Source organism: Ambystoma mexicanum, chromosome 1q, assembly GCF_040938575.1.
Source record: "Ambystoma mexicanum isolate Mex_15411 chromosome 1q, UKY_AmexF1_1, whole genome shotgun sequence".
In the NCBI taxonomy this organism is placed as follows: domain Eukaryota; kingdom Metazoa; phylum Chordata; class Amphibia; order Caudata; family Ambystomatidae; genus Ambystoma; species Ambystoma mexicanum.
This window is the reverse complement of record NC_090922.1, coordinates 395734410-395762154: the sequence shown is the minus strand read 5'-3', so window position 1 is coordinate 395762154 and position 27745 is coordinate 395734410. Positions and strand designations below refer to the sequence as shown.

General features: G+C 46.7%; 1 protein-coding gene across 1 annotated transcript in view; it reads right to left on the bottom strand.

Moving 5' to 3' along the window:
* FTO (FTO alpha-ketoglutarate dependent dioxygenase) overlaps positions 1–27745 on the bottom strand; it is a 2588464-nt gene that overhangs the window by 1178755 nt on the left and 1381964 nt on the right. Inside the window, exon 8 of the mRNA XM_069639585.1 lies at positions 4914–5038. Coding sequence (XP_069495686.1) covers positions 4914–5038 — 125 coding nt within the window. The remainder of the gene's footprint in view (positions 1–4913; positions 5039–27745) is intronic.

Below are 27745 nucleotides of genomic sequence, written 5' to 3'. Positions count from 1 at the left end.
ATTAAATGATAGGAGCATGAGTACAATACCTTTTGCATTGCCTATTTAGCAGTAGACTCATGTTGCACATTGTCCACACACTACAGTGTGAACAGACAGATGTGTTTTACTGGAAGTCGGGTTTCAATATCTGTGATTACATTTGAAGAAAGGTACCGCTCAAGGATCACAACTCCCCAGATACTACCTGGCAGAGCATCAGCCAGCACAGGAATGGGTTTGAACTTTGGAAAAACGTTGTTGATGGGATACCTTCCCAGTACTCCAAAAACCCTACTTTAGTGTGGTGGATTACAATCAACATTCCACTGAACAACACCTGACAAGAGGCAGCCAACTGATCACCCTCCAGGTGTGTTTGGCCTACCAAACCCATCAATGATAATGGAATCATGGGAGCTATAGGAGGGTAACGGGTCTGCTACCCTTTTATTTTGGGGAGTGTCAATGTTCATTTATGGCTTCTGCTAGAAAAATATGTCTAAGTGGAGGAACTGACCATGCTTCCATGTGACCTGGTCATGCCACTCTGCTCTACTCTTTGGGACTTGCGGTCCCGATAAAGAAACCTTGCAATGGCCAGCTTGCATCTACTGCTCTATGTTGTTCCTTCCAGTCGGTAGGTCTGGAAAAGATCCATCGGGGCTGTCGAGACTCGGGGCTAGCTAGTCTTTTGGTTGTAGCTCCTGAGCTTTTATCCGGGGCTACAATCAAAAGATCCGAGGTATAGCCCACTCAGCCCCCTCTACCAACGCCTCTGGTTCCACATTCAGATGCCATTTCCTGACCCAGACCGTCCCACTGATGTTCTCCTCCAGTGTTCCCCAAGTCCCTCTTCATCACACACCTCGAGAAGGCAGCCAACTGCCTCCCCTGGCTAGGGCCTTCCCCAGCTCCTCCCCTGCCTTCTCCGAAGCCAGGAAAGATTCTGCTCTTCCCCCTGCAAGCTGCTTCCAACGCCCCCTTTTTTATTTCTTCTTTCGGCACCGAGAGAACACACCTTAGTGGTCAACGATGAACTTGTCAAATTAGCTAAACAAATAAAAAAATAAAAAACAGTGTGTCAAATCTTTTCGATGCATCATGTCTCCTTTCGCTCCAGCAGCGTCAACGTAACGTGGAGTCTGCAGAGCGGCTGCGTGCATCCATAGGTGGCAGAGGAAAGTTCCTGCCTCACATCTCCAATTGACCTACATTTCTAGAAGTTGCACTATCCATAACACGCTCTCTAATGTGCAATCAGAGCTAATTAGAGTCATCTGTGTTCAACACAGAGGGCTGCAGAAAAGGGGCGCGAAGGAGCTGAAAGAATCTATTCCATTATCTAATCCCGCAGATCCCCTGATAGCTTCTGAAAGTAAAACACTCTAACCTACTGTCCGCCCTTTGACAGGCGCTAATTATTTCCCGCCCAAGCACATCTTTCTCCTGTAATTCCAATGTACACAATAGCTGAACCCTGGAAGAGGGGGCGCAGCACCGTGTGCTCAGCCAGGAAGGGCTGCTGGGTTCCAACACTGCACCCATCCACGTTTGCAGTAGGCTGCCCGACTGGGCACATGGGCACAGCGAGGGCAGGTTGTGCAAGGTGTGTGCTGCTGTAGACGAGAGGTGACATTGGGTTGCCCGCCTCCAGAGGCGTAGCCGGGATTGTCTAACAAGTGGGGCCTGAAGCTAATGTAGTTGGGCCCACTGCAGTGACATTACCATCTGTACATGCCCGCACAGTGCTGCGGGTGCGCCTTGCCCGCTCAGGCCCAGCCCTGTCTATGCCTCTGCCCACCCCACCACCCGAGACCCTCTTTACCAGGGAAAGGGCACCTTTGCTGCTTGTCTGTGCCATCTGATTCGCCCGCGCACAAACAGGAGAGTGCTAACAGCAAATACAAAGTGTAGTGGTAAACAATACAATATTTTTATTGTGATTATTATACACCAAAATGTAGCTGGAATTGTCCTACAAATAGATGGTGTATAAAGTAGCCTTTTTGGCGCTTTTCAATCCATTTGCCAAAAAAGCAACCCCCTTGAAGCATCAAAGCAAAGACTAAGGGCCTCATTACACGGATGGCGGAGAACCATGGCGCTATTAGCGCCATGGTTCATGCCGGTAAAATACCGGCACCGCCTTGGCGGAAAGGGGAATTACCGCCCCATTCCAAGGTTGGCGGGGCGGTAATTCCCCCTTCCACCATTGCCCTTCCCCATTCCCATTTTTGCCCCATAGGGCTCTATGGGAATGGGGAAGGCGCTAATTACGGTACCGCAAATTGCGGTACAGTAATTAGCTCCCTGGGTCCCTTTGCGGGTTGGTTTTTAACGCCTGCAAAAAGCAGGTGTTAAATCCCCCAACCCGCAAAGGGACCTCGTAGTAAGGCGGTAAGGAAATGAGGCCCTATGACTGGTATGAAGGCATTCCCCCTTAAACATTTTCACCACCAAAAAAACAAGTTTAACATTTACAAAATATGGCTTGCTCAGTTTTTACTGCAAAGCAGAGAAATCAGCTTCTGGCAAGGCTTTTAAATGCGCTGTGGTGGTGCCCCCTGCTGGCAAGGGCCCTAGGACGCTGTCGATGTTACCTAATACCTCGGAGAGGCCTTGGTGAGTGAGGTGTGGGGATAACATCACCATGGGTTGAGATTAAGGTCAATGAAAGGGGGGGGGGGCTTTAGTGGACGAGGTGAGGTGGTTCATCCCCATAAAACGATTTGGGCCTAAACGTTCATGGTCCGGCTCTTGAAACGTCATTTCGGGTGTTTAGTTTTTCGAGGGGGCCTGCACTTTGTCTGTTGCTCGGATTTTTTTCTTTCTTTTAAGTACTTAAAGCATTTTTCTTTCAAAGGCTAGACTGCGTTTACCTCAGCACTGGCTCCAGCCTCTGATTAAATTGTTAGTGGTAAGTGAAGGCCAAAACCGCTGTAACCAGAGTCCTTTTTCAACAAGGCGTTTTGTCATGCGGCCTCGACGATGATTTGGTGTATTAGGAAATTATTGTTAACAAACTAAAAGGCCTCGCCGAGGACGGGGCCCTGAGCTTTATTTCCTGCCTCTCAGGATTTCTCCTAAGACAACTGGCTTCTTTTCTTTTTATGGTTTGTTTTTACAAGGCCTGCTCCAGAAAAGTGAAGTGTATCTAACATTAGGGGCCTCGTGAGGCTTCCAGCACACAAGGCTTGCTTTTCACCGTTTTAAACCATCCTTCAGCCCGCCTGATATGTTTTTCGTATTTTGCACACGCCAAGTAACAAGGGAGGGCAAGGTTTCGCCCTGGACATCCCGCAACATACCACAACTGACAGGAGGAAATGTACTCTTGGATAATGTCATTTTCTTTTTTAACACCTCACACGCCGGTGTTTGGGGATGAGATCCATCATTATGGGTAGGGCTAGCACGACCGGTTTGTGCAGCGCTATTAAGCTATATGGATGTGGTGGCAAGCACCATATAAAATACATGTATTATTAACATTAAGTGGGTTTACTTATGACTGGCACAGGGACTTTTGCTTGCATGGGTGTGCAACCTTTGCCTCTTGTAGGGGCAATCTTGCTGCCATTCCAGAGAAATTCCAGAGTCTTGCCCTAGTCGCCACAACACTGAAGTCTAGCATTAGTGGTGTTTTGTTAAAGACATTCATTGATTTAGTAATATCTTGTGTGTGCACGAAATTCCCACAAACACGTAGAGGCTGCATTAGGCAAGGGTCACAGTTCAAAGGGGCGGGAAAGGGAAACGTGACTTGTGCGGGTGCAAGGCCCTACGGGAATCTGCAAGCATACAGGGAAACAAGATCATTCGCAGAATTTAACAAAAAAGAAGCCATGATGCCACGTGTGCAAGCATGCAGACCAACGCGGTGTGCTCTGCCTTCTTCCACACCCCGGGCTAGCCCCTCCAGATGTTTACCCCGTCACTCCAACGTCTTGCTGGCCTTTTTGTGCACTTGGCTTTTGAAGCAGCTTCTTTAATGCCCCTCTTCTGGATAATATGTATTTTTACCTACCGGCCCTTGCAAAGGAGAGGCCAATCCCAGTATCCTAAATCCAAAGCTTCTTCAATCTCCTGGAGCCAAAGATTTCGGGAGGATAGCTCAGGGGCCACGTGCCTGCCTTGGAAGCAAAACGACACGGACCAACGCAGGTTCGATCCCCGGTCGCACTTAGAAACCTCTGGCTATTAAGTGCTGTTATAAATCACCAATTACAATATGTCGACATATGGTAATACCCAAATGGAGGCTGCATTGTTTACTGCTCAATCACTAAAGTCCTTCTCGAGAACTGAAACCCCAATATAAGAAAATGCATCTTCTCTGCCATCAACACTTTTCCTCCAGCTTTGGACTAGCTCCAGCTCAGTCACTTTCTCAATGCCCTTCTCAATCAATGCAACTATGGTGTTGTGAGGGCTCTGTCAAAATTAGATCTGCCGACCGCTTTCAAAACAACTGGCATGCTGCCCCACCCGGGCAACTCAATGCTGGAAGGCACATCCAGCCTGGCTCTGGATATATCCTGTTCAATGCAACTGCTCTCAGCCTGTTGCCCTGCTGTATTTTTAATGTGGCTGCTCTTCTCAAACATGCGCACTGGCCCAGAGGGCTGTCCTCGGACCTCTTAGGCAAACTTTATTTGTAACTTCTGGCAATGTCAGGTATGTGGAAAACACGGAAATCCTCCCCAGACCAGAGGCACTCTTCTCACTTTTCCCATATGACTAAGCTCGTAACTTCAATGAACAAAACAGCTTTTAAAATGGCGCGATCTTGACCTCTTAATATTGGCATGGATCTGAAAGATGAAGAGTGCCCACTGGGGCAGATGAAGTACCAGCCTTCAGCACGCGCTGCGCAAGAAGTCCTGCAGGAAGAGGAAAGGGTTCTGCATGTCACGCATGAGTCTGCCTACCTGGCCTTCCATTCCTTGCGCAGCTCCTGCCTCGCGCTCAGGCTCTTCCACAAGCAGTCCAGGATTTCATGCTTTTCTTCCACTGGCCACGTCGCCGTCCTGACTTCACACAGAACCAGATTTGTCTGCAAGAAAAATGAAAACCCATTTTTTATCTCAAAAAGAAACAAAGCATAAAACGAACAGAAGGCCCATGGGGATTAACAGACCGCAAACACTTTGGGTTTTTATTGGCCTCCCTGCAGCTGCCAAATCAATACCGCAAATGATAGTTAAACATGGGCATTTGATCAATGTACATGGCACACCAGCGAAACGAGGGACTCCCCTAAACAACACACCGAGGTGGAACATAATAATTTCATTCGTTAAGACACTGTTCTTCACTCTTGCAGACAGGTCATTAAGATCGAAAGCAACTGCAACATTTCACATCTTCTTAGGGATTTATCGGAAATGATAGGGCAAGATCAACATTGACAAAAAACCATACCCTTTAATGTGAAGTCGCAAACAACCACGCCCCTGACAATCCATCACTGCGTCCTCCACTTGTGCCAGTGTATACAGAGCGAGAGCCTCAGAATAAAGGTGCGTCGAGGGCTATGCCCATTTGAAGCCACTTTGGGCACGTCCTAGCTTCTGCGTGGAGCGAGCGTTTGGAGGAAATCAGCTGCAGGATCTCTGTGAGGAGGCCACTGAGGAATGTGTCTTTTACACCATCATTCCAGTTTATGAGGGAAAATACACTGCGGAACGAGTGAGGTCTTGGGACCCTTACTTATTGAAAAGTTCTTCGGAAATATTAAAATGTCCTTTTTACGTTGGGTTGGACTTACAAAAGGTCACCTCGGCTATTTCCACAACCTTGCAATGTTGAAGACCTTATGGAGTGATTCTGGAGGTAATGTACCGTGGCAGGGGCGTCAAGGGTGGGGTTGGGGGGGGGTCATTGCCCCTACAGATCTCCCCCATCGCCTAACTGGCCAGGTTTGTTTACTGAGGTTTTAAAAGCGTCTGTGAGAGTCTTGATTTCTGTTGCAGGAAGTGAATGATCACACGCGTGTGAACTGCCCAACATAATCTTCCAATAGTGTACTTGGTTGGTGTGTTGTGTGTGTAACCAGTTGTAATATTTACTGATTCAGAACAAGTTAGGTAACTGACAGGTTATCTCAATGACTCACCGATACTTCTCTTCCACTCCCTTCTCTCTCTCTCTCCTTCTCTCTGGCTCGGATATCCTCCAACAGGGGGATGAATACGAAAGCCTCCCTAAACCCCTTTCTCTACCTCTAGAAGACCAGAGGAGAGAAAAGGGCTCAGGGAAACCCTCTGGGGAAGAAAACCCTGTGTCAGCGACTGCAGGATCGATGTTGTCTGTTGCAGCGAAGATTCAGGTGAAAATTGGTAAAAGGCGATCTTGAAGGGGAAAGAAGAAGAGAGTTTGATAAATATATGAGGGTAAGTGAGTGATAGAAAGTGGAGGTAAGTATTCTCTGTTTACCCTTAAAAAGAATTAGGAGGTGTATCACGCTGGAAGAGGAGATTTCTGGTTTCCACCTGAATAAGTACGGAATTTCGTTAGCACAGTACAGAGTATAGAGTGAGCAAGAGTGTAAGGGGTCTTTACCTTGCAAGTTGTGAGAGAGGAACTTGGCTGTAACCCCGCAATCACAGGAGTTGAACAAGCGGGTCCGAAGACTGAATTCGGAATCCCTAGATATTGGATAAGAGGAAGAAATGTGTCAACTACAGGTTACTATTGGAATCAGGGGGTGTCTGTCAATGCTATCCTTCGTGCCGATGAAATCTAACAGTCTGCTCGCCGGATTCCTGATTAGGTGTGAGCGAGAGGGAGCTGAAGTCTCTGTGGTTGGAGAGGAGGCAAGTAGAAATGCAGAGTCTGAAAGTCAGAAAGAACGAAGGACAGATTAGGTGTAATAAAGTTTTAGAAGTAAGCAAGACGTATTGGAAAGGTATCCCTAGATTCGAATTTACGTAGCGTTGCCTGGGAGGAGTAGCAACGCATCGGTGCGTTGTCAACCGGGACAGATAAACTGAATTTCGAGTAGGAGGGCGGAGCGTTCCTGGTGCTGTGTTGTGCATTGTCTAGACCCACCTCGTCCGTTGCGGCGGCCATCTTGGAGGGAAAAATGGCCGAAATCCGTTGTCCATGGGACCAACGATGCCACAAAGACCAACGTTTCCGAAGGGGCGTGACACCAGTAGACCATGGCTGCGTGTAAATATGCTCCCCCTCATCCACTGCAACACTAAGGAACAAGACTAAAAGCAAGAATTGGAGACCTGTTCCTCCTCCAGGATATCATGACGCGAGCAGCTCCATTTTGCATCTCACGTAACGGTTGAATCTTGCACCTCCACCTATTGACCAGCAAGGCTATCCCCAATTTCTAAATTATAAATCCATGTTGCATTTTTGGCTGGTGTTTCCCTTACTGCCAAAAACGTCTGGGTACCTAACTGGTATGCCTTGGAGATTCCCTATGTACTTAATGGTCTCTTAGTGGTCTCTCACCTAACCCGAAAAATGGCCCATCAATGTCTCATATGCGCAACATCCCTGTTCACACATACGAATGCCCTAAAATAAATTTTTAAAGGCTATCATGATGGGGTCCACTCCTGCCATGCACACATTTGTATCCCCCACAGGGCCTGGTTCATACCCTTAAAATCTGCATTAACAAATGAATACACTTGAGTATGCCATCAATTTATATATCCAGCCACATGAGAGCAGCAGCCAACCTGGCGTCAAAAGGTACATTGCATAGTTGGCAGACCAATTTTTGGACTATGGACAGAAACAGAGATTTCCTGAGATGAACTTCCCCCAGACTGGGGCATCTAAAAGAAGACAGAGGATGCACTATTTTTAGACGCCCCATTTTTGGAAATGTGCATGATACCTTATACTCAAGCATGTTGGTGCTGGGGCGGGCATTTCAAAACGAGGGTCTGTCACTGAAATGCCAACAAGAAGAACAACATTATTTCTATCCCTTTTTGAGGGATATAAAGGCAAGTGGGACATCACTGGTTCATACCAGTGGCATTCCACTTAATAAACTGTCATGTATTAAGCTTCAGCCTGCACCGAATCAAAACAGGTGCAAAGTAATAGGTTTAAGTTCTGGGCATTTCAAAGCAAATACTGTTTCTGAAATCGGAATTCGCATTGAAATTTGCAGAAAAGCCCCCTTCTTTCTGAACATGGATATTCAGTCCCCTTACTTGCATCCAGTCTCTGCGTCCTGGCGTGAGCCAGATTTCTTCTTTCACTTTACACGTTTTGCCTGCAAGCAAATTAACGTGTTATTTTAATCTGAGACCTTGCGCGGTGCACAATGTGGGTTCGTTAACCTCTTGCTTGTTCAGAAAACTAGGTGTGCGAGTTTAGGGGATTGGCATTTCACTAATTCCCTTGCACCATTTTAACAGTCTTCGGTAGGCTCTCTCCACGGCACTTCAGTACACATTGCCTGTTGAATGAAGGTGGCTTGGTTAAATGTTCAGCTTTTGGAAATGACACTGCATTGAGGTTTAATTGGACATTTTCTGATTGTTGCATGGTTTCCACTGAGGCTTTGCCAGTGCTGGAATTGGACACATTTTACTGGGAGAACTCCCTCCCCCACCTCAGGAATGGGTGGGAGTGGGAGGGTGCAGGATCAGGCGGGGCAGGGGAGGACTGTCAGTGGTGTGGGTGGGACTGAAGAGCTGAGCTAGGTGTCAAATAATGTGGGTGCCCTGATTATAGGATACTGGCTGCTTTGCATAAAAACAAAGTGCATTTTGGGAACATAAGAACAACCACCAATTTATCAAACATGTCTGTGAGAGTAATGCAAATCGGCATTCCTGCTGAGCATGCAATGCACACTTGATACGATGCTCATTTCATCTGTCAAAATAGTCACCAAGGACAGTAAAATGTGTGCAAAGCATGAGACATGTATGCAGATTTGGACGGTTTCATTGTTGGAGTTTGGGCTGTACTAGTGAGCAAAAGACTGCTTTCAGGTGGAGTTTGTGAATTCGTTGCGTATTCCCGCTCACATTGTGATTCCAAACACACAGCGTTCAGGAGACTCGCGCCAATCAGGGGCAGAGAGCTTCCTCAACTTGGTGGGGAGGGGATACGCTTTGGGTCCACACAGAACATCGCACCCGCACCGCAAGACAGTTTTTGCCAGAGCGCAGCTACGTCTTCTTCCAGCCGGGTTCCTTTCCTGGACCTTGCAAAAACAACAATAAAGTTTGAGTTAAAGTTACCGTCGGTTTTGTGCAATGTCGTACTCTGTGTTGCCATCCGAAGCAGGTGCCTAGAAGTCAAGTGACTGATGCTCCACCAAATGACAGTACAATATAAAAATAATAGACGGATTTTGGAGTCAAGGTTCATCGGTTATGTGTCAGAATTTCGAACGAGAACTAAACTCTACAGGCCTCAAAATGGAAGTAGGCAAAGTGTGAAGCTGGGCAGAATCCATGGTTACCAACCGGCAGTACAATCCAGCCATGACAGAATGCCTGATGAAACAAGGCAGCGCTGCACTGTGGGATGCAGTGTGGGCAGTGCAGGTCCCATTGCCTTGGGGACATGCATCCTGCCAATGTAGCCTTTGCTACATTGGCTGCAAAAATGGGAGTGGGTCGGGCAGAAATTTGACCAGATTCAGACAGAGTTTTGTTGGGCTGTCATCAGTGGGTCCAATCAAGACCTGCTGTGGTGGGGGAGTTATGCGAGGCCCTTCTCGACACCCAGAACAAAGGGTCTTCTAATAGTTCCCGTCACAGGAGAATGATGACCACAGATCACCCATCTGTGCAGCGCTACTATTTTTACCCAGCGCACGCCCAAAGGTTCATTTCAGTGTACGGCCAAAGAGGGTATTACGATTCGACCATGGAAAGTCTGGGCTCGATGGAGGATACGCTGATTGTGCCATCACGTTGTTGCAATAGTGTTGGCGAGCGGTCTAGTCGTTTTCACATGGCTGCCGCCAAACGCTATTTCCTCCGATTGGGACTGCAAAGCTTCGCGTTGCAACCCTTCGTATCGGGTAAGAGAACGCTGTGAGTGCTTTCAGCTTGCTGTGCACTCCTGTCCTTCCGTGCTCCTGCAAGCACCTTTTTCTTGTAGTCCTGTCGCTTTTCCGTGTGCCTCGCAGTTCCTCCTCTTCTCTGTCTCCAGAATCGGGTCCCGCCAGAACTCCATTCATACAACCTTATTCCTCTGCTCTCTGTGCCCTTTTTTGTGGAAGTGCTCTTGCTTACTGGCTTACGTTTGGTGTCTCTGATCGCCGTTGCTCGAGGTGCATTCTGGGACATTTAGTTTGCACCGCCAAATCTACTCTACGAGACTTCTGGACATCAAAACCCGCTGCCACAGAACCTCAGAGTTTTTTGCTTCGGCTTTTCCCTGAACCAGGGGGCGGGCTCCCCAGAGCCCCCACTGCCTAGCCGGCTGCACATTAAGGGAAAGTGGACTCTGGGGGAGCCCATCCCTGCCTCTCCCAAAAAGGGAGAAATGGTAAGAAGGAAGCTGCCAGTCAAAGAAGAAGGAAGAAGAAGGAACTCTCATCAGAAGAATCATCAGAAAGTCTATCGGAAACCTCAGGTGAGGAGTGGGCAAACGAAATGGATATTGCAAGTGCAAACAGTCCTACTTTTCATGAGAGGTATTCTTTTATTTTGTCCAATCCCACCAGATGCCGGTCTAGTGCCGGAGGTGATATGATATGATATGGCATTTATAACGCGCCTATAAACAAGTGTTTCAAGGCGCGACGAGCAAGCGAGGGGAACAGAGGGAGGACAAAAACAACAATCTTACTAGGCTTAGTGACAATGAGATTGCACAAGTGCAGGGCAGAGGGGACGGGAGAAGTGCCAGTGTCAGACACAGGATCACAAACAAGCAGTGCAGCCAAGAGGTGGTAAGTGCGAGTGTTAAAAGTGCAGACAATAGGTGTCAATAAGTGCAGGTAAGGGGACTGTAGGGTTGCAGATACAGAACACAAGTGCAGGGGATGCCAGGAGGAAGTGTGGGAGTGCAACTGGGCTGGAAAGGACCTGGGCCTGAATTCAGAGGGTAGCCAGGTGACCAGTGCAGTATCAGACAAGAGATCAGCAGTGGAGAGGAAGAGAGAAGGCAGAAGCAAAGAGTGGATAAAATGGCATGATCCGGTGTATACATGCCATGTTCAAACACGTGACATCATTGAATCCGTTATGGGGATTACATTTCTATTGTACTAGAAGAGTTTCTTTGCCCTTCCGTTAAAACATGATATAATAATTCCCAAATGCATATATATGCTGAACGCTCGCGTCAGAGGCTCGCGATATATATTTGGAGGGAGCAAAGCGCATTTACTTCCAGTCAGCACCAAGAGCATGGTGAATGCCAAGCCTGAAACGGAGACTTGGTCCGGGCCGAGCACTTCACAAAGGATGCTTCACGGCACAGCACCAGGCCGGATATATCGATGGTCTGTCCTGTTCGGAAAGAAATGAAGAGTAATCACCAAGTAAATGTTTTCAAGCCATCAAAATATCTGAAATCTGTGATGTATTGAAATCCTGGCAAAGGCAAGACTATCATATTTCATCTTTATTATGAGTCCATCATGAAATCTGGCAGCGCAGTAAAATAGCAAAACAGCAATGATCCCGTGAAATGTGTCTACTTGCTCGTGGCAAAGGTCCAAGGTCTGGCTGAGGACTGGATGGTACCCTCCCTCCCCACCCATCCCCCAGTTTAACTTGTGTGCACCAAGTTGAATACGGCTGTAGGAGAATATCTGGGTTCAAACCCTGATTTTGCTATTTGCCTCACCGGTATCTGGTCATTGCATCGACTGCCAAACCGTTGAATGCCATACCATTGAAAAAAATGCATTGAAAAATCAAGTCCATCTGTGATGCTGGAAATGCATTGGAGGTACAGCGCCTCCATGTCCTTGTCCTGAACTCCCTTACCATGTGTGTTCTGTGTTGTGTTCTGCACAGGAGTCCATGTGGGACTCCTGGCAGTGCAGCTCTTAATCTTTTTGGTTGTGGTGAACAGAGACCCTTAGGATACCCTTATGGCAACCTTGTACCCCTATGGCAACCCTGTACCCTTAGTGCATGTTTTTGGGCAGCCATGTGTGGCCCACAGAGCAGGGTATGTGCTGGTAGCAGCTCCATGCTGAATTTGACAAGTGCCCTGAGTATCCTCCATTTTGGGATGCCCATGCCCGGCCATAGGAATCAGTGGATTCATGATAGAATACAAGATGGCCCCTGTGGAATCTTGGTTTCTATAACCTGTTACCTTGTTTTCCCAAAGTCCTGGGAAGCCCTGACACTGTCCCTTCCCTTAACCGGCTGTGGGGTGAAGAACCATTTATGGTATTGTGGGGAAGTCGAGGCCAGACTGACTGGAGCCTTCCCAGTGACTGTATGTTGTGGGTATACCCTTGGGGTGGGACCTGGGTGAATGAAGTGTGTGACCAATTTGCACTTCATGCTATGGGTGTCTGGTATCTGTGTGTGTGACACAAAGAATGAGACAGCCCTACCGAAAACTGACATGAATACAGTGTGGTGTGCTGAAAGGCTGAGTGCTTGCCCCAATTCACATTCCTTCTTATGGGTGTTCTGGATGGAAGAGAATGGACTGAATGCACTGTGCGCCTGATTGGCTGCCTGCCTGCATGAATGCCCTTCTGAATGATTGGCTGCCTGAGCTTGGCTCAGTCCATGAATGAAGAACAGATGTGTATGTCTGGGGACCTCTCACCTCCCAATTTGTTCAGAAGCTGAAGTTGAAACTTGAAGCTTATCCTTGAAGCCCAGGTGGAAAAAGAATTGCTGCTGCATTTCCTTCGACGAAATCTAAAAGCTGTCAAGTCTGTCGAGGACTGATCTGAGAGAGGACCTGGCTAGGAGACCTCTCCCCGAGTTACGAGGGAATATTGTGCAGAAGCTGATCCTCATCGAGGCACCCTGGAAGCCAGTCCCAAAAGGCTGTCGACCGGAGAAGGGGTCAGCTGAGAATCCTGAAGTAAAGCGCAGAGGATATCTGTAACCGTTGGAAGCCAGTCGAGTCGTGTTGCCCAGAAGCGGGGACAGCTTGACGCTGTGCTGCTCGATGACCGGAGCTGCAACGCTCCAACATTTGAAGGAAGGGCTCCCTTGCCATCACAGTCGACCGCTTAGTCCCACCGGAGAAAGTCGAGGTTGTCTGCTCCAGAGGAAAGTTTGCCAGTGGGTTTCCCACCACCCGAAGCCAACAAAGCCACTGGCAAAGTGAAGATCTGAAGTCCAGCCCGTGGTCGAGTCCCGATCGCCAAAGCTATCCCGAGGTACGTGCTGCAGCTGCAGCACCAACAGGCCTGAGGACCGCAGAAGCATCTCCCTACACCCGACGGCCTGCTGCTGGGCCTACATCCATCATCGAGTCTTCTTTGCAGCATCGAACACTTTGCATCGAGGTGGACCGCACGCCTCATCTTCCCAGAACTTCCTCAAACGATCGTCGAAAAGCACCTCGAAGATCGAAGCTGTTGTCTTGACACGAGTGTTCACTTTTCTTTAAGTAATCTCGACGACCTGTGGCTCCTGCTTTAAAGAGTCCACCCTCGAGGGATCCGTCGACAAACTATCAAAGAAACTCTTCTCTCTCAGGTACATTGGGGTAGTTGAACTTTTAGACCAGAAACATGACTGGTTAAACATTTATGGACTGGGCTTGTTAATACTTTTATCACAGGTTGCCCAGGTGGGGGGGATCCTCACTCAGAACTGTGTCTTAGTAGCTAAAGAAGCATTCTGCCATTGTTTAACCTAACCTGCCTCCCTTCCTCATGATTATGCTGTTACACCTTGCTGCATGATTTGTATGCCATTAGAACTGTCAGCAGTTGATGCATTTTAAAGGATTCTAGAGTGAAGTGTGGTACCACGTAGCCATTCTATATATTTGCCATATTAGAATCACCAGAGTACAGTGTGTTATTAATTGTGTATAATGGCGAGGACCTCTCGCGTCCTAACGAAAAGCCAATGAGAAGAAAAGAATGCAGAGTAACGGGATCTAACCCATGAAATTGACACTTCCAATTGATGATCAGAAGAAGACAAATGCCATAATTTTCTGTTACCCACTTTGCTTCGATCTCTGGAACGGGCAGGAGCGCCTCCCAGAAACCCTCCAGCCAGGCCAGCTATGCTGTTCTGTTCTTATGAGACCACAGGCAGGAGCCTGCACCGCCCGCATTTGATGGCCGCACACTTTTCGTGCCAACAAGAATGAATCCAGCGCACTAAGCGTGTAACAAGTGGTACTACCTGCATCTACCCTGTAAGGTGAGCACATCACAGCCACTTATGGCCATGCCAGCTGCCCCATGCTGCCTTTGTCCGTATGTTGCCTGTCCTGAAAATGGCCGGCATGCTTCTCTGCATGAAATCGAGGCCCGCTCCTGTTGCTAAGTAACAGCAACCTATTTTGCCCAGAAGTCAGCGCCGGAAGGCGGAAGCCGGCCCTTGCATCGAGAAGGCCCGCATGAAAAGGCCCTGTTCTGAGCCTGTTCGCGCACTGGTTGTGCGCGGAGTCCGTATCTCACACTATTTTGCCCGCATAGGAAGCCAACCTCCTTGAATATTAAGGACCTGCAGGCGAGACCGGCACCGCCGCGGTCTGCCCCACAACACTAGTAAGCAATCTGTAATGCATCTTAGCACTGCTACCCGTTTACCATCCTATCCCGAGTGCCAAGTGTATCCTCACTGCTGACTTTTTCCCTGCTCTTGCGAACCTGCATTTAAATTCGCCTGCTCTAGAACATCTGTTCTACCAGATCCGCATATATGAAACTTGCATTTGTGTATGCTCACTTAATCCTAGCATGCCTCTGGAAACTCTGAACAGACCTGTAGGCAAGGTAGACCTGCCGCACTCTTCATCCAATCTATACAGGAATGCACGCCCACACTAACCCATAGCGTGGCTCCCCTGAAGCACACAAAATCTCGCTTTGTATTATGCATAATGTCATACCTGCCATCCCAGTACTTGCTTAACCTGCATTTGACCTTGCCATTGCTGCCTGCTTTATAACTGTACCCGCTGAGTAGTCTAATGACCACACCCTAAGCCTGAACATGTCTAAGCTGCTGTTAGCTCTCTACTTAACTATTACAACGGTCCTGTCCACCTTACACCCACAGCACAGTGCCTAAACTACTCTGTGTTGTGCCTTATGGTCGCTTTCAGACCACATTTGAATTGTGTTGTGCCTTATGATCGCCTCCAGACCACATTTAAACTGTGTGGTGCCTTATGGTCGCTTCCAGACCACATTTGAATTGTGTTGTGCCTTATGGTCGCTTCCAGACCACATTTGAATTGTGTTGTGCCTTATGGTCGCTTCCAGACCACATTTAAACTGTGTTGTGCCTTATGGTTGCTTTCAGACCACATTTGAATTGTGTTGTGCCTTTTGGCCGCTTCCAGGCCACATTTAAACTGTGTTGTGCCTTATGGTCGCTTCCAGACCACATTTAAACTGTGTTGTGCCTTATGGTCGCTTCCAGACCACATTTAAACTGTGTTGTGCCTTATGGTCACTTCCAGACCACATTTAAACTGTGTTGTGCCTTATGGTCGCTTTCAGACCATGATGCCTTGCCTGACATATGCCCAGCTTGGAAATTGCAGACCTCTGTGGATATGATGATCACATTATATATATCTGATATCTGTGCCTGATATGTGCCTAGCCAACATACTGTACTTTGCCTATGTATCTAGTTTAGAGACCATGCCTTGCCGGATCTGTGCCTAGCCCAGACATCGCAGACCTTTTGTGGGTATGGCGATCTCATTATGTATACCTGTGCCTCACTCACCAGTACCCTTGCCTGCCTGACTCTCAGCTACAACTTGATACCAGCCCAACCTTCTGACTTTGTTGCTATCTGGCACTACCTTACCCTATGTCACCGATGTCCCTTATTCGCCAATCCTCTCCGCGGTGCCTCGGTCCTAGCGTCCTTAATATACTACTTTGCCTTACCGCGATCATGTTCCCCTTTTGTGTCATGCAAAGTAATATACCTTGCAATGGTAACAGCTACATAGCCCACAAAAATGATCTAGCGAGACCTGCCTGCCCAAGACATCACCCCATCGTCTGCCCCACACCGTTCTTGCCTACCACACCAGCCTTCCTCCCGGTCTCACAATCCGCCTATCCCACCTATGGCCACGCACAATTTTCTGATGTCCCAGCCAATAAGAACTCAGATAGCTCCAAGCGGAACCCTACCGACACGAGAGCTTCCAGCCCATCCATAACTACTGACCTAACTATCTCTCAAACTACTACCCTCATCCCTACCGATCGTAAACGCCCAGCTAATCTACCCAACAAGACTAACATTCACACTGTAACATCCATCAATTCCACCCCTCCTACACTAAAAGGAGCTCTTCTAAATGTTAGATCATTAGTCGCCCATTCCATAGAAGTCGCCGACACCATTCTGATTAACAACCTGGACTTCCTCGCTGCGACGGAAACCTGGTTGCATGATGCTGTGGGACCATCTCTTACCCTAGCTATCCCTGATAACTACACCATCCTCAGAGTAGACAGACCTAATGCTCGACGAGGTGGTGTAGCTATCATCTTTAAGTCCTCGCTTGATATTAGACTAGCCTCCTCTCTTCCACTTAAATCATGTGAGCATCTCACAGTTAAATTACAAACTTCCCCTAAAAGCACTATCACGATGCATCTAATTTACAAACCCCCAGGCCCACCTGGCTCATTTGAGGGAGATATCACCTCACTAGTAGCTGAAAGTTCCAAACCCTCAGCACAAATGATTATACTTGGAGACTTCAATCTTGGGTTTAATGACCCACTCGACACCCCAGCCATTGCCCTGGCCACGGCATTAGAGGAGCATGGCCTCCTACAACTCTGCTCTAAACCCACCCACTCGAAGGGCAGAATCCTTGACTGGGTAACCACTCTTAATTGCAACATCACCCTGAAGGACCCCGTACAGCTCATCTGGATGGATCATCACTTCCTCCCATTCAACATTAATATAAGCAACCTAGTGTATAAAAGACCTGTCATTGCACCGACCTACCCAACTAGGAAAAAGAGCAACATCACAGCGGAAGCCTTAGTACCCCTGGTGACCCCTTTTCTGAACGCACTACCAGCTACAACTGACTTGAACCTGCTGGTCAACGTCTATAATGATTCCATGGCTAAAGCTATCGACATCATTGCCCCACTAAAAATGCGCAAAGGGAAACCAAAAGCGCATCTGAACTCGTGGTACACCCCGGAGCTTAAACCTCTCCAACAACAAAAAAGTAAACTTGAATCACTATGGAAATCAGTTCCTTCAGTAGATAACAGAACTAATCTCACCAATATTTCCACTCTCTACAAAAATGAGATCACACGCGCTAAGAAAGAATCTCTTAATTCCAGGATCTCTCAGGCAGGCTCTAGCACAAAGGAGCTCTTTAACATCCTAAAGGAATTAGAAAACCCCATTCCTCCTACAGATACCTGCACAAAGGATAAACCATGGTGCACAGGGATCCAGAATGCCCTTGCTAACAAAATCTCAGGGCTCTAAACTAAAATTGAAAACAAACGACAACAACTCACTCACGGTCCTACTTCCAGCTCCACCCTTCCTTCACCCACCGCCACTAGCTCAGGCTTCACTTTCAAAAAGGTAACCATACCTGAAGTAGAAACAATTATAGCATCTTGGAAACCTCCGAACTGTAAGTGGGACAGTTGCCCCACACAGATCATAAAAGATGCAGCCAGGGATCCTTCCCGCTTCATTACCAAATTAATAAACCTGTCATTCTCCAACAACACTGTCCCAAGTAATCTGAAACAATCCTGGGTCTTAGCACTGTTAAAAAAACAAACTCTCGACCCAGATATACCCACGAATTATAGACCCATTACCACTGTCCCATTCTTACTAAAATGTCTTGACATGGTGGCCTATTTACAAATTAAGGATAACCTTGAGACAAACCAATTACTAGGAACTCGCCAATCTGGCTTTCGTCCTCAACATGGGACAGAAACAGCCTACAGAAACAGCCTTTGTTGATCTTAAGAGCCAGATAGACGAACTCAAAGATAAAGGTAGGGCTGCCATCCTGCTTCTCCTTGACCTTTCCGCTGCCTTTGACCTGGTTGACCACAAAATCTTGTGCAACCACTTGTCATCGGCAGCACACTTCTCCCACTCTGCGGTCACATGGCTCCAATCCTTCCTGGACAACAGGACCATGCGGGTCTTCTCACCCCTAGCAGTGGCCGACCCTATTCCCATTACTTGCGGTGTCCCACAAGGATCTTGTGTCTCACCCACTTTGTATAATATATTTACAAAGCCCCTATTCGACAAGCTGGAGCATCTGGGTGTCACCTACACTAATTACGCAGATGACACCCAGATACTCCTCACTTTATCCGGCAATTACAACTCGGACGTCAACCGGATCAATGAAGTCTTCTCCATCATTCAGGCATGGATGGCCACACATGGCCTATGCCTGAATGATGGCAAGACCGAACTGCTCCTTGTCGGCTCACCTAATACCATCCGGAAACTCAGCCCCAGCTACACCAGCTTCACCATTGACGGTAACACCATTCCCATTGCTAAAAGTGTAAAAACCCTTGGTTTCTACCTAGACACGAATGCCAACCTCGCCAAACAAATTAATATGACCGCCTCAGCCACTGCTTATACTGGTAAACTAATCAGGGCCTTCGGACCTCTGATCTCCCCCAACAACTGCCTCACTTTAGCCAGAGTACTCATACAATCCAAACTGGATGACTGCAACAGCCTTTATTTAGGTGCCAACAAAACGGTAATTAATAAACTGCAAGTTCTACAAAACAATGCACTCTGTGCCGCCCTAAATATTCCTAGAAGAGAACATATCTCGGCTACAAGAATTTCATGCAAATGTCTCTCCAGCCAACAAAAAATAGACCTGAAAACCATCTGCCTCACTTACAAAGCTCTCAACCACCTAGCCCCGCCCTATCTTACCAACATATTCACCTTCAGACAGAATACTAGAACCACCAGATCCTCCAATAGACTACAACTGAGGGTGCCCAAATACTCCCTTAAAGGAGCCGGTGGATCCAGCTTCCCAGTTCTAGCCTCACAACTGTGGAACACCATTCCACTGGATATCAAATCCACCCCCACCTTCCAAACTTTCAGAACTAACGTCATCACTTGGTTACTCAATAAATAACTAACTATGTATTTATGCCTAATGTATGAATGTATCCTTTAGTACATCTGCCTTGTTACTATCTCTGCACTAACTGCTTTCTTGTAAACTTTACATATGCTGCACAAAAGTACAAATGTTCCTCACCTTTGCCTGTAACTTGATGTTTAAGCGCCCATATACCCTTGGGTCAGGAGCGCTATACAAATAAATAAACAAACAAACAAGCATAAACAAACAAACAAATATATCGACCTTATTTTTATATAAAGAACTGTTAGCACATACCATAGTGTGTGGACATTCTGTTGTGTGGGCTTGGGGACTCACTGTACTTAAGAACCAGCCTGAATCACCTCCTGAGAGCTTAAGCCTTGGTTGCTCGTCCACGTCTACCATATAGAGAACCTTGGCTGGGGTGCTCTGTGCTTCTACTCTGCCATATAGAGGGCAGGAGTACAGATGCCCCCCCTCCAGTCTTTACACCATCCACTGTCCAAATCTAACTAATCTGACCCTACCACTAATCTAACTAAGGACAGGAGAATTGACTCCCTTCTCCTGATTTCTGTGTTTTGTCACAGGCTTTTCTATGATCTTTCGTTCCACTCAATATACCATACGCAAATAGTCTCTGGTTATCTTCAGGATTAAGGTCTGTAACTCTTTTAGGGGACTGATGGATTTCCTCTACCCTTTTATGCAAACAATCTTACTTCCGTACCAGGTCCTTCTCTCTCTCTCTCTCTCTCTCTCTCTCTTCTCAGGTACCAGCCTCTCTTCCTAGAGTGTTGTTTCATGTATGAGCTATGACCTCCTGGTCTCCTGGGTGTGTGTTTCCTAAATGTCTATTTATTATATTCTCTTTATCGTCTTCGGGACCTGGGTTGACTTTTCCCTTCAACGACGGAAACAGGTATTTAACCTTACTCATCTCCCACTTTGTTTATTTCATGTAGCTCTGCCTTCCATGAACACGGGTCTCATTCCTCAGCTTATTTCCACTGGCAGATGATTTTGAGAGACAGATTTTGGTTTTGGACCTAAGGATGACAAATGACGCATGGTTTACGGATGACTTACAGATGACAGATTTTGGTTTTGGACTTACGGACATCAACGGCCCTTAGAAACATCCGTTGAGGGAACAACCCCCTTAGAGTTAGGCCAGTTATCCATTACACTAACCCAACACAGTTATTCAATAAAGGCTTTCAAACCGTTAGTTTTGAATCTGTATCTCTATTGTTACCATGCCTACTTCACATTATCCTAAAATACAACAATATTGGGGAAATGCAAAAGAAAGAAAACAGCCAACAGAAGAGTTTGTTGTAGCAAAACATGCAGATGACACTGCTGAAGGGAGTCAAGAGTCTCTGCATGGTAGCTAGGATTCTCTTGGAGACCCAGTTCTGCAGACCGATGTTCAACTTGCTATGGGGGAAGGTGAACATGATAGGAAGCAAGCAAAGGGATTCAAATATTGATTTGGCTACTATCGGACCTCAAAAACAATTGCAAATCTTGATGCATTGTTTGTTGCATGAGAATAACGTCTGCTCCTGCCTACAATAATAGCCTGTGTTGCTGCATACTAGTTGGCAGGCCAAAACAGGGAGTTCTTGTATGTGGTGACTGCCCACACTGGTTTGGCATTTAACCCAGGAGCCATTACTCTGAGCTGCGTGTTGATGCCACCAGTTGAAAAAGTTAAACAAGTTGGACTTCAGTAAACCTGGTGGAGAAGCATCACATGAAGTTGGATGACTGATTACAAAAATATAAGCTCTCCTTGTGGGTGAAGTTAGTGTGGTATTGAAAATGTATTGAAAATGTAGACGGTGATGAAGACTAGCTATGGGGAATTGTATAAAGGTCTTTGGTAATTTCACATGGCTAACTCCAGTAAAAGGACTGCCAGTCTTCCAGACTCTCTCTTCCAAAGATGCTTGGACTTCCAATGGAAGTAAAGGAAGTGTGAACATTTTGAGTTCTTTCCAATATTACACAGTACAAGGCAATCGACAGACCTTTAATATGCAGACATGATTAACAGGGTTAGATTTGCAGTACTGGATGGTGGTGTAAAAAAGTTTCTACAAAGTAGATTAATTGCCAACTGTGGCGGGTCAGAAAGACACAGGCATTTCAAGTGTGTATTTATTAAAGAATAGGATAATGCCTATATCTCCATACTTCTATGGGGTATTCTCTACCCAACAAACTGGCTAAGGTGTTAGGCAGTCGTCAGTGAATACCTTAACAGATTCTGTCCACTGTCCAAACTATCCCTAACTCACCCTACCACTATCTTAACTAAATACAAGAGAATGACTCCCTGCTCCTGGGTTTTGCTTCTCGCAAACCTCTGTTCAATAGCAGTTTTTCAAATAGTCTTGTGACTTCTTTGATCAGTTTGTACAGTTCTTTTAACACTTTTTTTATACGTCTGATTCTTCTCAAAAGGAGGACCCTTAGACCTTAGATTGATTTGTTCTCCCTTGTTAATGGTTTCCGTTTGTTTGCTCCTCTCTTCTTTACTTTTACTATAAAGAGTTATTCTTCCCTTTCCCCAGGGTATCGTTATCCAACCTTTATGATTATTTCTCTTGAGACTACTTCATTCTGAACATTATGAAACCTTTATGATTCCCTCTCTTGAGACTATCTCCTTTGCTGCGTAATTCACAACCTTTGTTCCCTCTATTGAATCTGTTTTTGGACAAATATCTCAAGCAGTCCTTCTCTTCAGGCATTTCTCTTGTATCTTTGCCTTCTTTCTTGATTATGCTTTCTTTGATTTGACTGGAACGAGTATGAGTAGTACAATAATGATTCTCATTTGTTTCTCTTGCTTTCAAGCTCATAATCTCTTATCTTGACTGGGACAAGTATGAGTAGTCCCATAACGATTCTCTGTCTCCCTCCCGTGTCTCCTGCATTCCCAGTTACCAGTTACTCTGGGGGATAATGTCACCAGGGCTTCTCTCGGTTCAGGATGGGTCTTCTCTGCCTGTCCAACTTTCTTTATTCCGTCAATGTTTTGTACTTCCTTTATGATGGCCGTCAGGTGGTTCTATGTTCCCTCATCGCCAGTCTTTTTTTTAATGAGATTTTCCTGACGATTTGTCTCTCGAAAAAACTCACTGAAAATGTGCATTTCTTTGGGGGGGTTACCCCGCAGACCCCTTTTCCCTATTTATTTTAGACTATTCCCTACTCGCCTCACCCTCATACATTTTTCAGAGTTTTTTCAGAAGGAAATCGTCGGGAAAGAAACCATTGAAAAAAGGACTGGCGATGAATGAACGTTATACCCTTTCAGATACCGGGACATTATGCGGTTACAACAGAGTAGTGGTTTTGGTGTAGTTTCTTGGACTGCCAGTCCACCATGAGTTCTTCGTGGTAACGCCACCATTCTCCGTTCCAGTCTCTCTCCAACTTATAGGACGCAGCGCATCAAGCTCCCTGGTTTCGGTACGCAATTAGTTCTGCAACTTGCAGACTTTTCTGAATTCACAGTCTCCTCCCATCTCACATATTATGTAGTTGTGGGCCTTCCCCCAACATACTTCAGTGTCTCTCTCTCTCACTCTGCCTCTGCAGCCTCTCTTCTTGTTGCTCCCTCCTTTTCATCTCAGTTCAGTTTTCCATTTAAAGGGATACTCACAGTTTCTTGCTGACAAATAACAAATACATTTCGAGGGGGGTCTCTTCCAAAGAGGTCTCACTTGCCTCTTCTTGTGTAGTGGGCTCCCCTCCCTAGTCTCACAGAGGTGGGGAGTCACCATTTGGAAGAAGTGACTAATTGCCGTAATTCATCACACGACATGTATCATGAAGTATTCATTGTTGCAGAATGTTGATGTATTCTACAATGATGGCTTTAAAAATAAAATAATTTTTAACATGATGTTTATTGGTATCTAACCTCAATAGAGCACAAATAAAAATCTATGACAAGGTAAGGTGATCAAGCAGTGCCATTAAAAATAAAAAGGAATGGACTTGCTTCAACAACTTGGCAAAAGTCATTTTCTTGAACAGTTGGATGTTTTAAGACTGTGTCATAGTTGAGTTTTGTTGCGACATAAATTAAATGTTGAAATTGGACTTGTGAATGGTGGTATGGGAAGAGTGGTTGCTTTGTAACATCACCAGAGTACTTCTATTGGGTTCATTCCTATACAGTTTGACAATATTAGTGAACGTCATCTTGAAGGTAGAACCCATACATACTTCCAGACTTTTTAAGAGATTTTTATGAAAAGGGCACAGTTTCATTTGTATTTTGCCTGTGCAACCACTAAGCACACATCTCCAGGATTAGGTTTAGATCTAGCACTGGTTAATGTGGGTCTCACTTTTTTCAAGGAAGAAATGTCAAACTTGGTATTGTCTACTGTATGAAGTTTGTCAGGATTACATTATATTGCTTTCGTGGAGTTTAAAGTTGCAGCTTACATTGCACGTTTTGAAGAGTGCAACTGGCGTGGCATGGTGTGTGCTCCTCATCTTGGTCTCCTGCAAGAGCTCTTTGCCAAAGAAAAATGGAGGATGTACATAAGATTGAAAAATGAAAAGTGCAGAAACCTTCTAAAACAAGACTTGTTGCTGGTGAGAAGACTGTCCTTGCTCTATACACATGCTCAGTATGCGTTTAGTAATAAAAACAGGTTTTGAATGCTACTCAAAGTTAACCCTGTGTTTGTGGTTTCAAAAGACAAGTCTACTGCAAACAGTAAATACTTTCCATCAGTATACTGGCCCTCATTACGACCTTGGCGGAATTCGAAAAACGATGGCGGAAATGTAATACCGCCATCGAATACCGCCCGTTGCGATTATGACCCGTCACCGTAAAGTACGATGCCATTAGCGACACCGTAGTGAACGCCAACGCTAACTGCACCAAGTATGCGCACGCGCGCCTTGCAAAACCGTAAATTCCGCCATGGCGCAACGGTACGCGAATTCTGACCCTAGCGGACATTTACTTAACGCCATCAAGCATGGCGGAAAGTACCATTCCGCCATGGTGAGAATTACGGCATCGCGAACCAACCGTAAATGGCCCTACTGAGTGCCTGTACTCCACTCCCTGCCCACATTGCACAACTCCCCGTAGGCGCAATGTAGTCACACTATGCAACCAGTGAAATGTACAAGTCACCTATACATGCCAACGAACAAATGCATGCAGGGGCTCCAAGTGCCTTGTGAGTGGCCATCCATATATGGCATGTCACCATTGCCGTACTGATGCAGCACAGGCATTTGAAGGTCCAAGTACAACAAAATGAACTGAAATATTCCATGAGACAAAACAACAATAGTCCCCCATCGCTTGCCACCAGTGTAAATCAACATTCAAAGCAGTATCCAGAGGGAGACTGCACTAGCCCTGTACACTTGCCAGTAGACAAACCAACCATCAGCATAAGCATGTACCACACAAGTTGGCAGAGTGACTGAGCAGCCAGGCTCATCTCAAGAGGGGCCAATGGGAGCTGTAGGGCACAGATGGCACGAATACAGAAGCAACACCAATGGACCTGACCTCAGTCACCCTCCAGGAAACGCACGCAAACACAGGCACCTGTGACCAGCCATTTACTGATAATCCCATCATTCCACCAATCCACCTGGCTGACCGGCATCTGTTGCACAAAAGCTAATCCCCCGCCCCTGAGCATGACAGCATAAAAACAGTCATAATGGCAGCCCCTATCCCTGACCTTACTGGGCTTCGTAGGCAAACGCGGCCAGTACAGTACCACACAACTCTACTCAGAAGCCGGAACCCAATGCAGATCCTCTCACAATACATCGCGCCACAAATCGGAATATGCTACATTACTAGCAAAGAATAACGCTACACGGTTAATATCTGAACATAAATTTAATGCACATCAAAATCACCATACCCATACAGCTATTTGCTCATAAACTCCCAAATAATTTTCATTACTGTGGGCTGCATCCGCAATAAATGACCAGCTTCTTCTTGTGTGACGCCCTGTTCCTTCATGGTACGCAGGGGCTACATTTACGTTCAAAAAGGCAACATGGAAGCGCCTAGAACCGCAGGGCCGTCCCATGAAGTAGGCACTAGTCCAGCTGAAAGCTTGATATGTTGCTCCTAGCCACTAGTACTGCGTAAGGGCATGTGGCCCATTGGCGATCGTCCCATAAGATCGTAATGGTGCTCCACTGATTAACTCGAAGCTGCAGGTGTCGACTGTAAAACCCATCTGCAGGAGTGGCGTACAGATGGCAGCGGCAAAAGGGGAGGAGATACCTGTCACCCAAATGAAAAAAAATATAATAGTATGGGCATCCGAACTTCATATGTATTACTCACTTCATTCAACACACTAAATCTACAACCATATGCATGCTAGCCCACTCAAAAGGATTAATTTCACCCAAAAATCACTAGCGAATCATAACGATATAAATCGAGGTGAATACACTATTACAAACGAGTGTTTTGTGTGCATGCGTCTGTTAAAACTGAATCCATCAGATGGGATTAGTTACGTGTATAGACACAAGTGTCTGAAGGCGCGTCGAGACAGGGAGGGTTCAACAAGGGCAGATAGACGATGGTCCCACTATGGCAGCTTTGCTTCACATAGCGCAGGGGAAGGGGATAGATTCCAAAAAGCCATGTACATGGCAAACCCTCAATTAAATCATCTGTCCATGCATCCATTCATCATTCCCTCATCCCGGTATAAAAACGGCTGAATATTCACTCACATGACATTTGAAATTTCCATTGAGTCTGTGCGTAATGCAGTCTGCAAAATCCACTGTGCTCCTGCCCGGATTTCTAGTGTAGTGAACTAACATGTATTTGGGAACGTCCTGCCTTATCGTCCACTACGCTATTGCGCATCCCATTCAATTCATATCAATCATTACATTCTCGTCATGGGCCCTGTCCCAAGGACATTCAACAATAGAACGTTATATTTCCAGTCAGACCTGTGGGCGTCTCCTCGCCGCCAGTTCAAAACCAAAAGCGCTGTCCTTCGAATTCCTCATTTGCAACATCACGTCGAAAAGGCATCTGTGAACGCTTGAATTCACTAATACATCTATGTAGTGCGGCTGTGTGTGAAAATGGTAATTGGCTTCAATCACTAATGGGACTCCCCACCCGTCGGTGAACGTCGGCACAGTGCTGCATGAGGGTCCACCGTTGATCGAGTACTACATTCCACTGACCCTTCACAAGTTTGCTCGCGACTGCAAATATAGTATGTGAAACAATGGGACCATAGCAGAATTAACAGATAAACCAACATTTCACTGCCATCGGGATTAAATACATGATTGCAATTGCAAGATGCCATGCGTCAAATTGCAGCGTTGTGTGCGGGACGTGCTCGCACAAAAGTAATTGCAGCTGGCACAGGTGGAATGAATCACCACAGGTGGAGGCTATACAGCCTGAAAACACATAAATTGCACACCCAACCCCCTCCCACAACCACACCCACTCCAAAATGCTACCGGCAGGACAAGCGATGTTGGGCCTGGGGGACCTGATAGCACTGAAAGTACTCCAACTTCAAGAAGAAGACGAACACCAACAACTACAACAACCGGCCGCACAGAGGAGACGCAGGAGGAGGAGGAGGAGGCCAAGGCAGGGGCAGCAGGGCCCACCAGCACAGCCACTACCACCACGCAGGCAGCCCGCAATCCCACGCCTCCGAGCTAATCCGTTCAACCTCACTGCTGAGCAGATCCACACCCTCTACCGTTTGGACCGGGACACCATAACCGCCATTGTCAACATGACACACGCTGACCTTGTCAGCATGATAGATAGCCCAACCGCCATCCCACCCCTACTGAAGGTGGTGTCTGTACTCCACTTCCTGGCCACAGGCACCTACCAGCACACAGTCGGACAGTTGCATGGCATTTCACAGCCACTATTGTCACGGACACTATTCCAAGTGCTTGATGCCCTCCTGAAGCACACAGACGACTACATCTCTTTACCACGCTCGGAGCAGGAGATTACAAACACAAAAGTGGGATTCCATGCACTTGGCGGCATACCGGGTTGCATTGGTGCCATTGACTGCACCCATGTGGAATTGGTTGTCCCACATGCCATGGAGGTCCAGTACCGCAACCGGAAACAATATCATTCTATCAATGTACAAATGGTGTGTGACTACAACAGGATCTTTACACATTGTTGTGCCCGATTTCCAGGATCAACCCATGATTCTATGGTCTTGAGGAACTCTACAATACCACGCTACATGGAGCGACACGCAGGGCACCGATCCTGGCTACTCGGTGAGTCTCATTTAATGCATGAGAATGTGGGGTAGGTGATGCGTCAATGACCTGGCAGGGAGGGGGGGGGATGCGTACGTAGCAATGTCATTCCACAAACATCCTTTCTTGTCCACATACAGGTGATGCCGGGTATCCACTGAAGAGATGGCTCCTTACA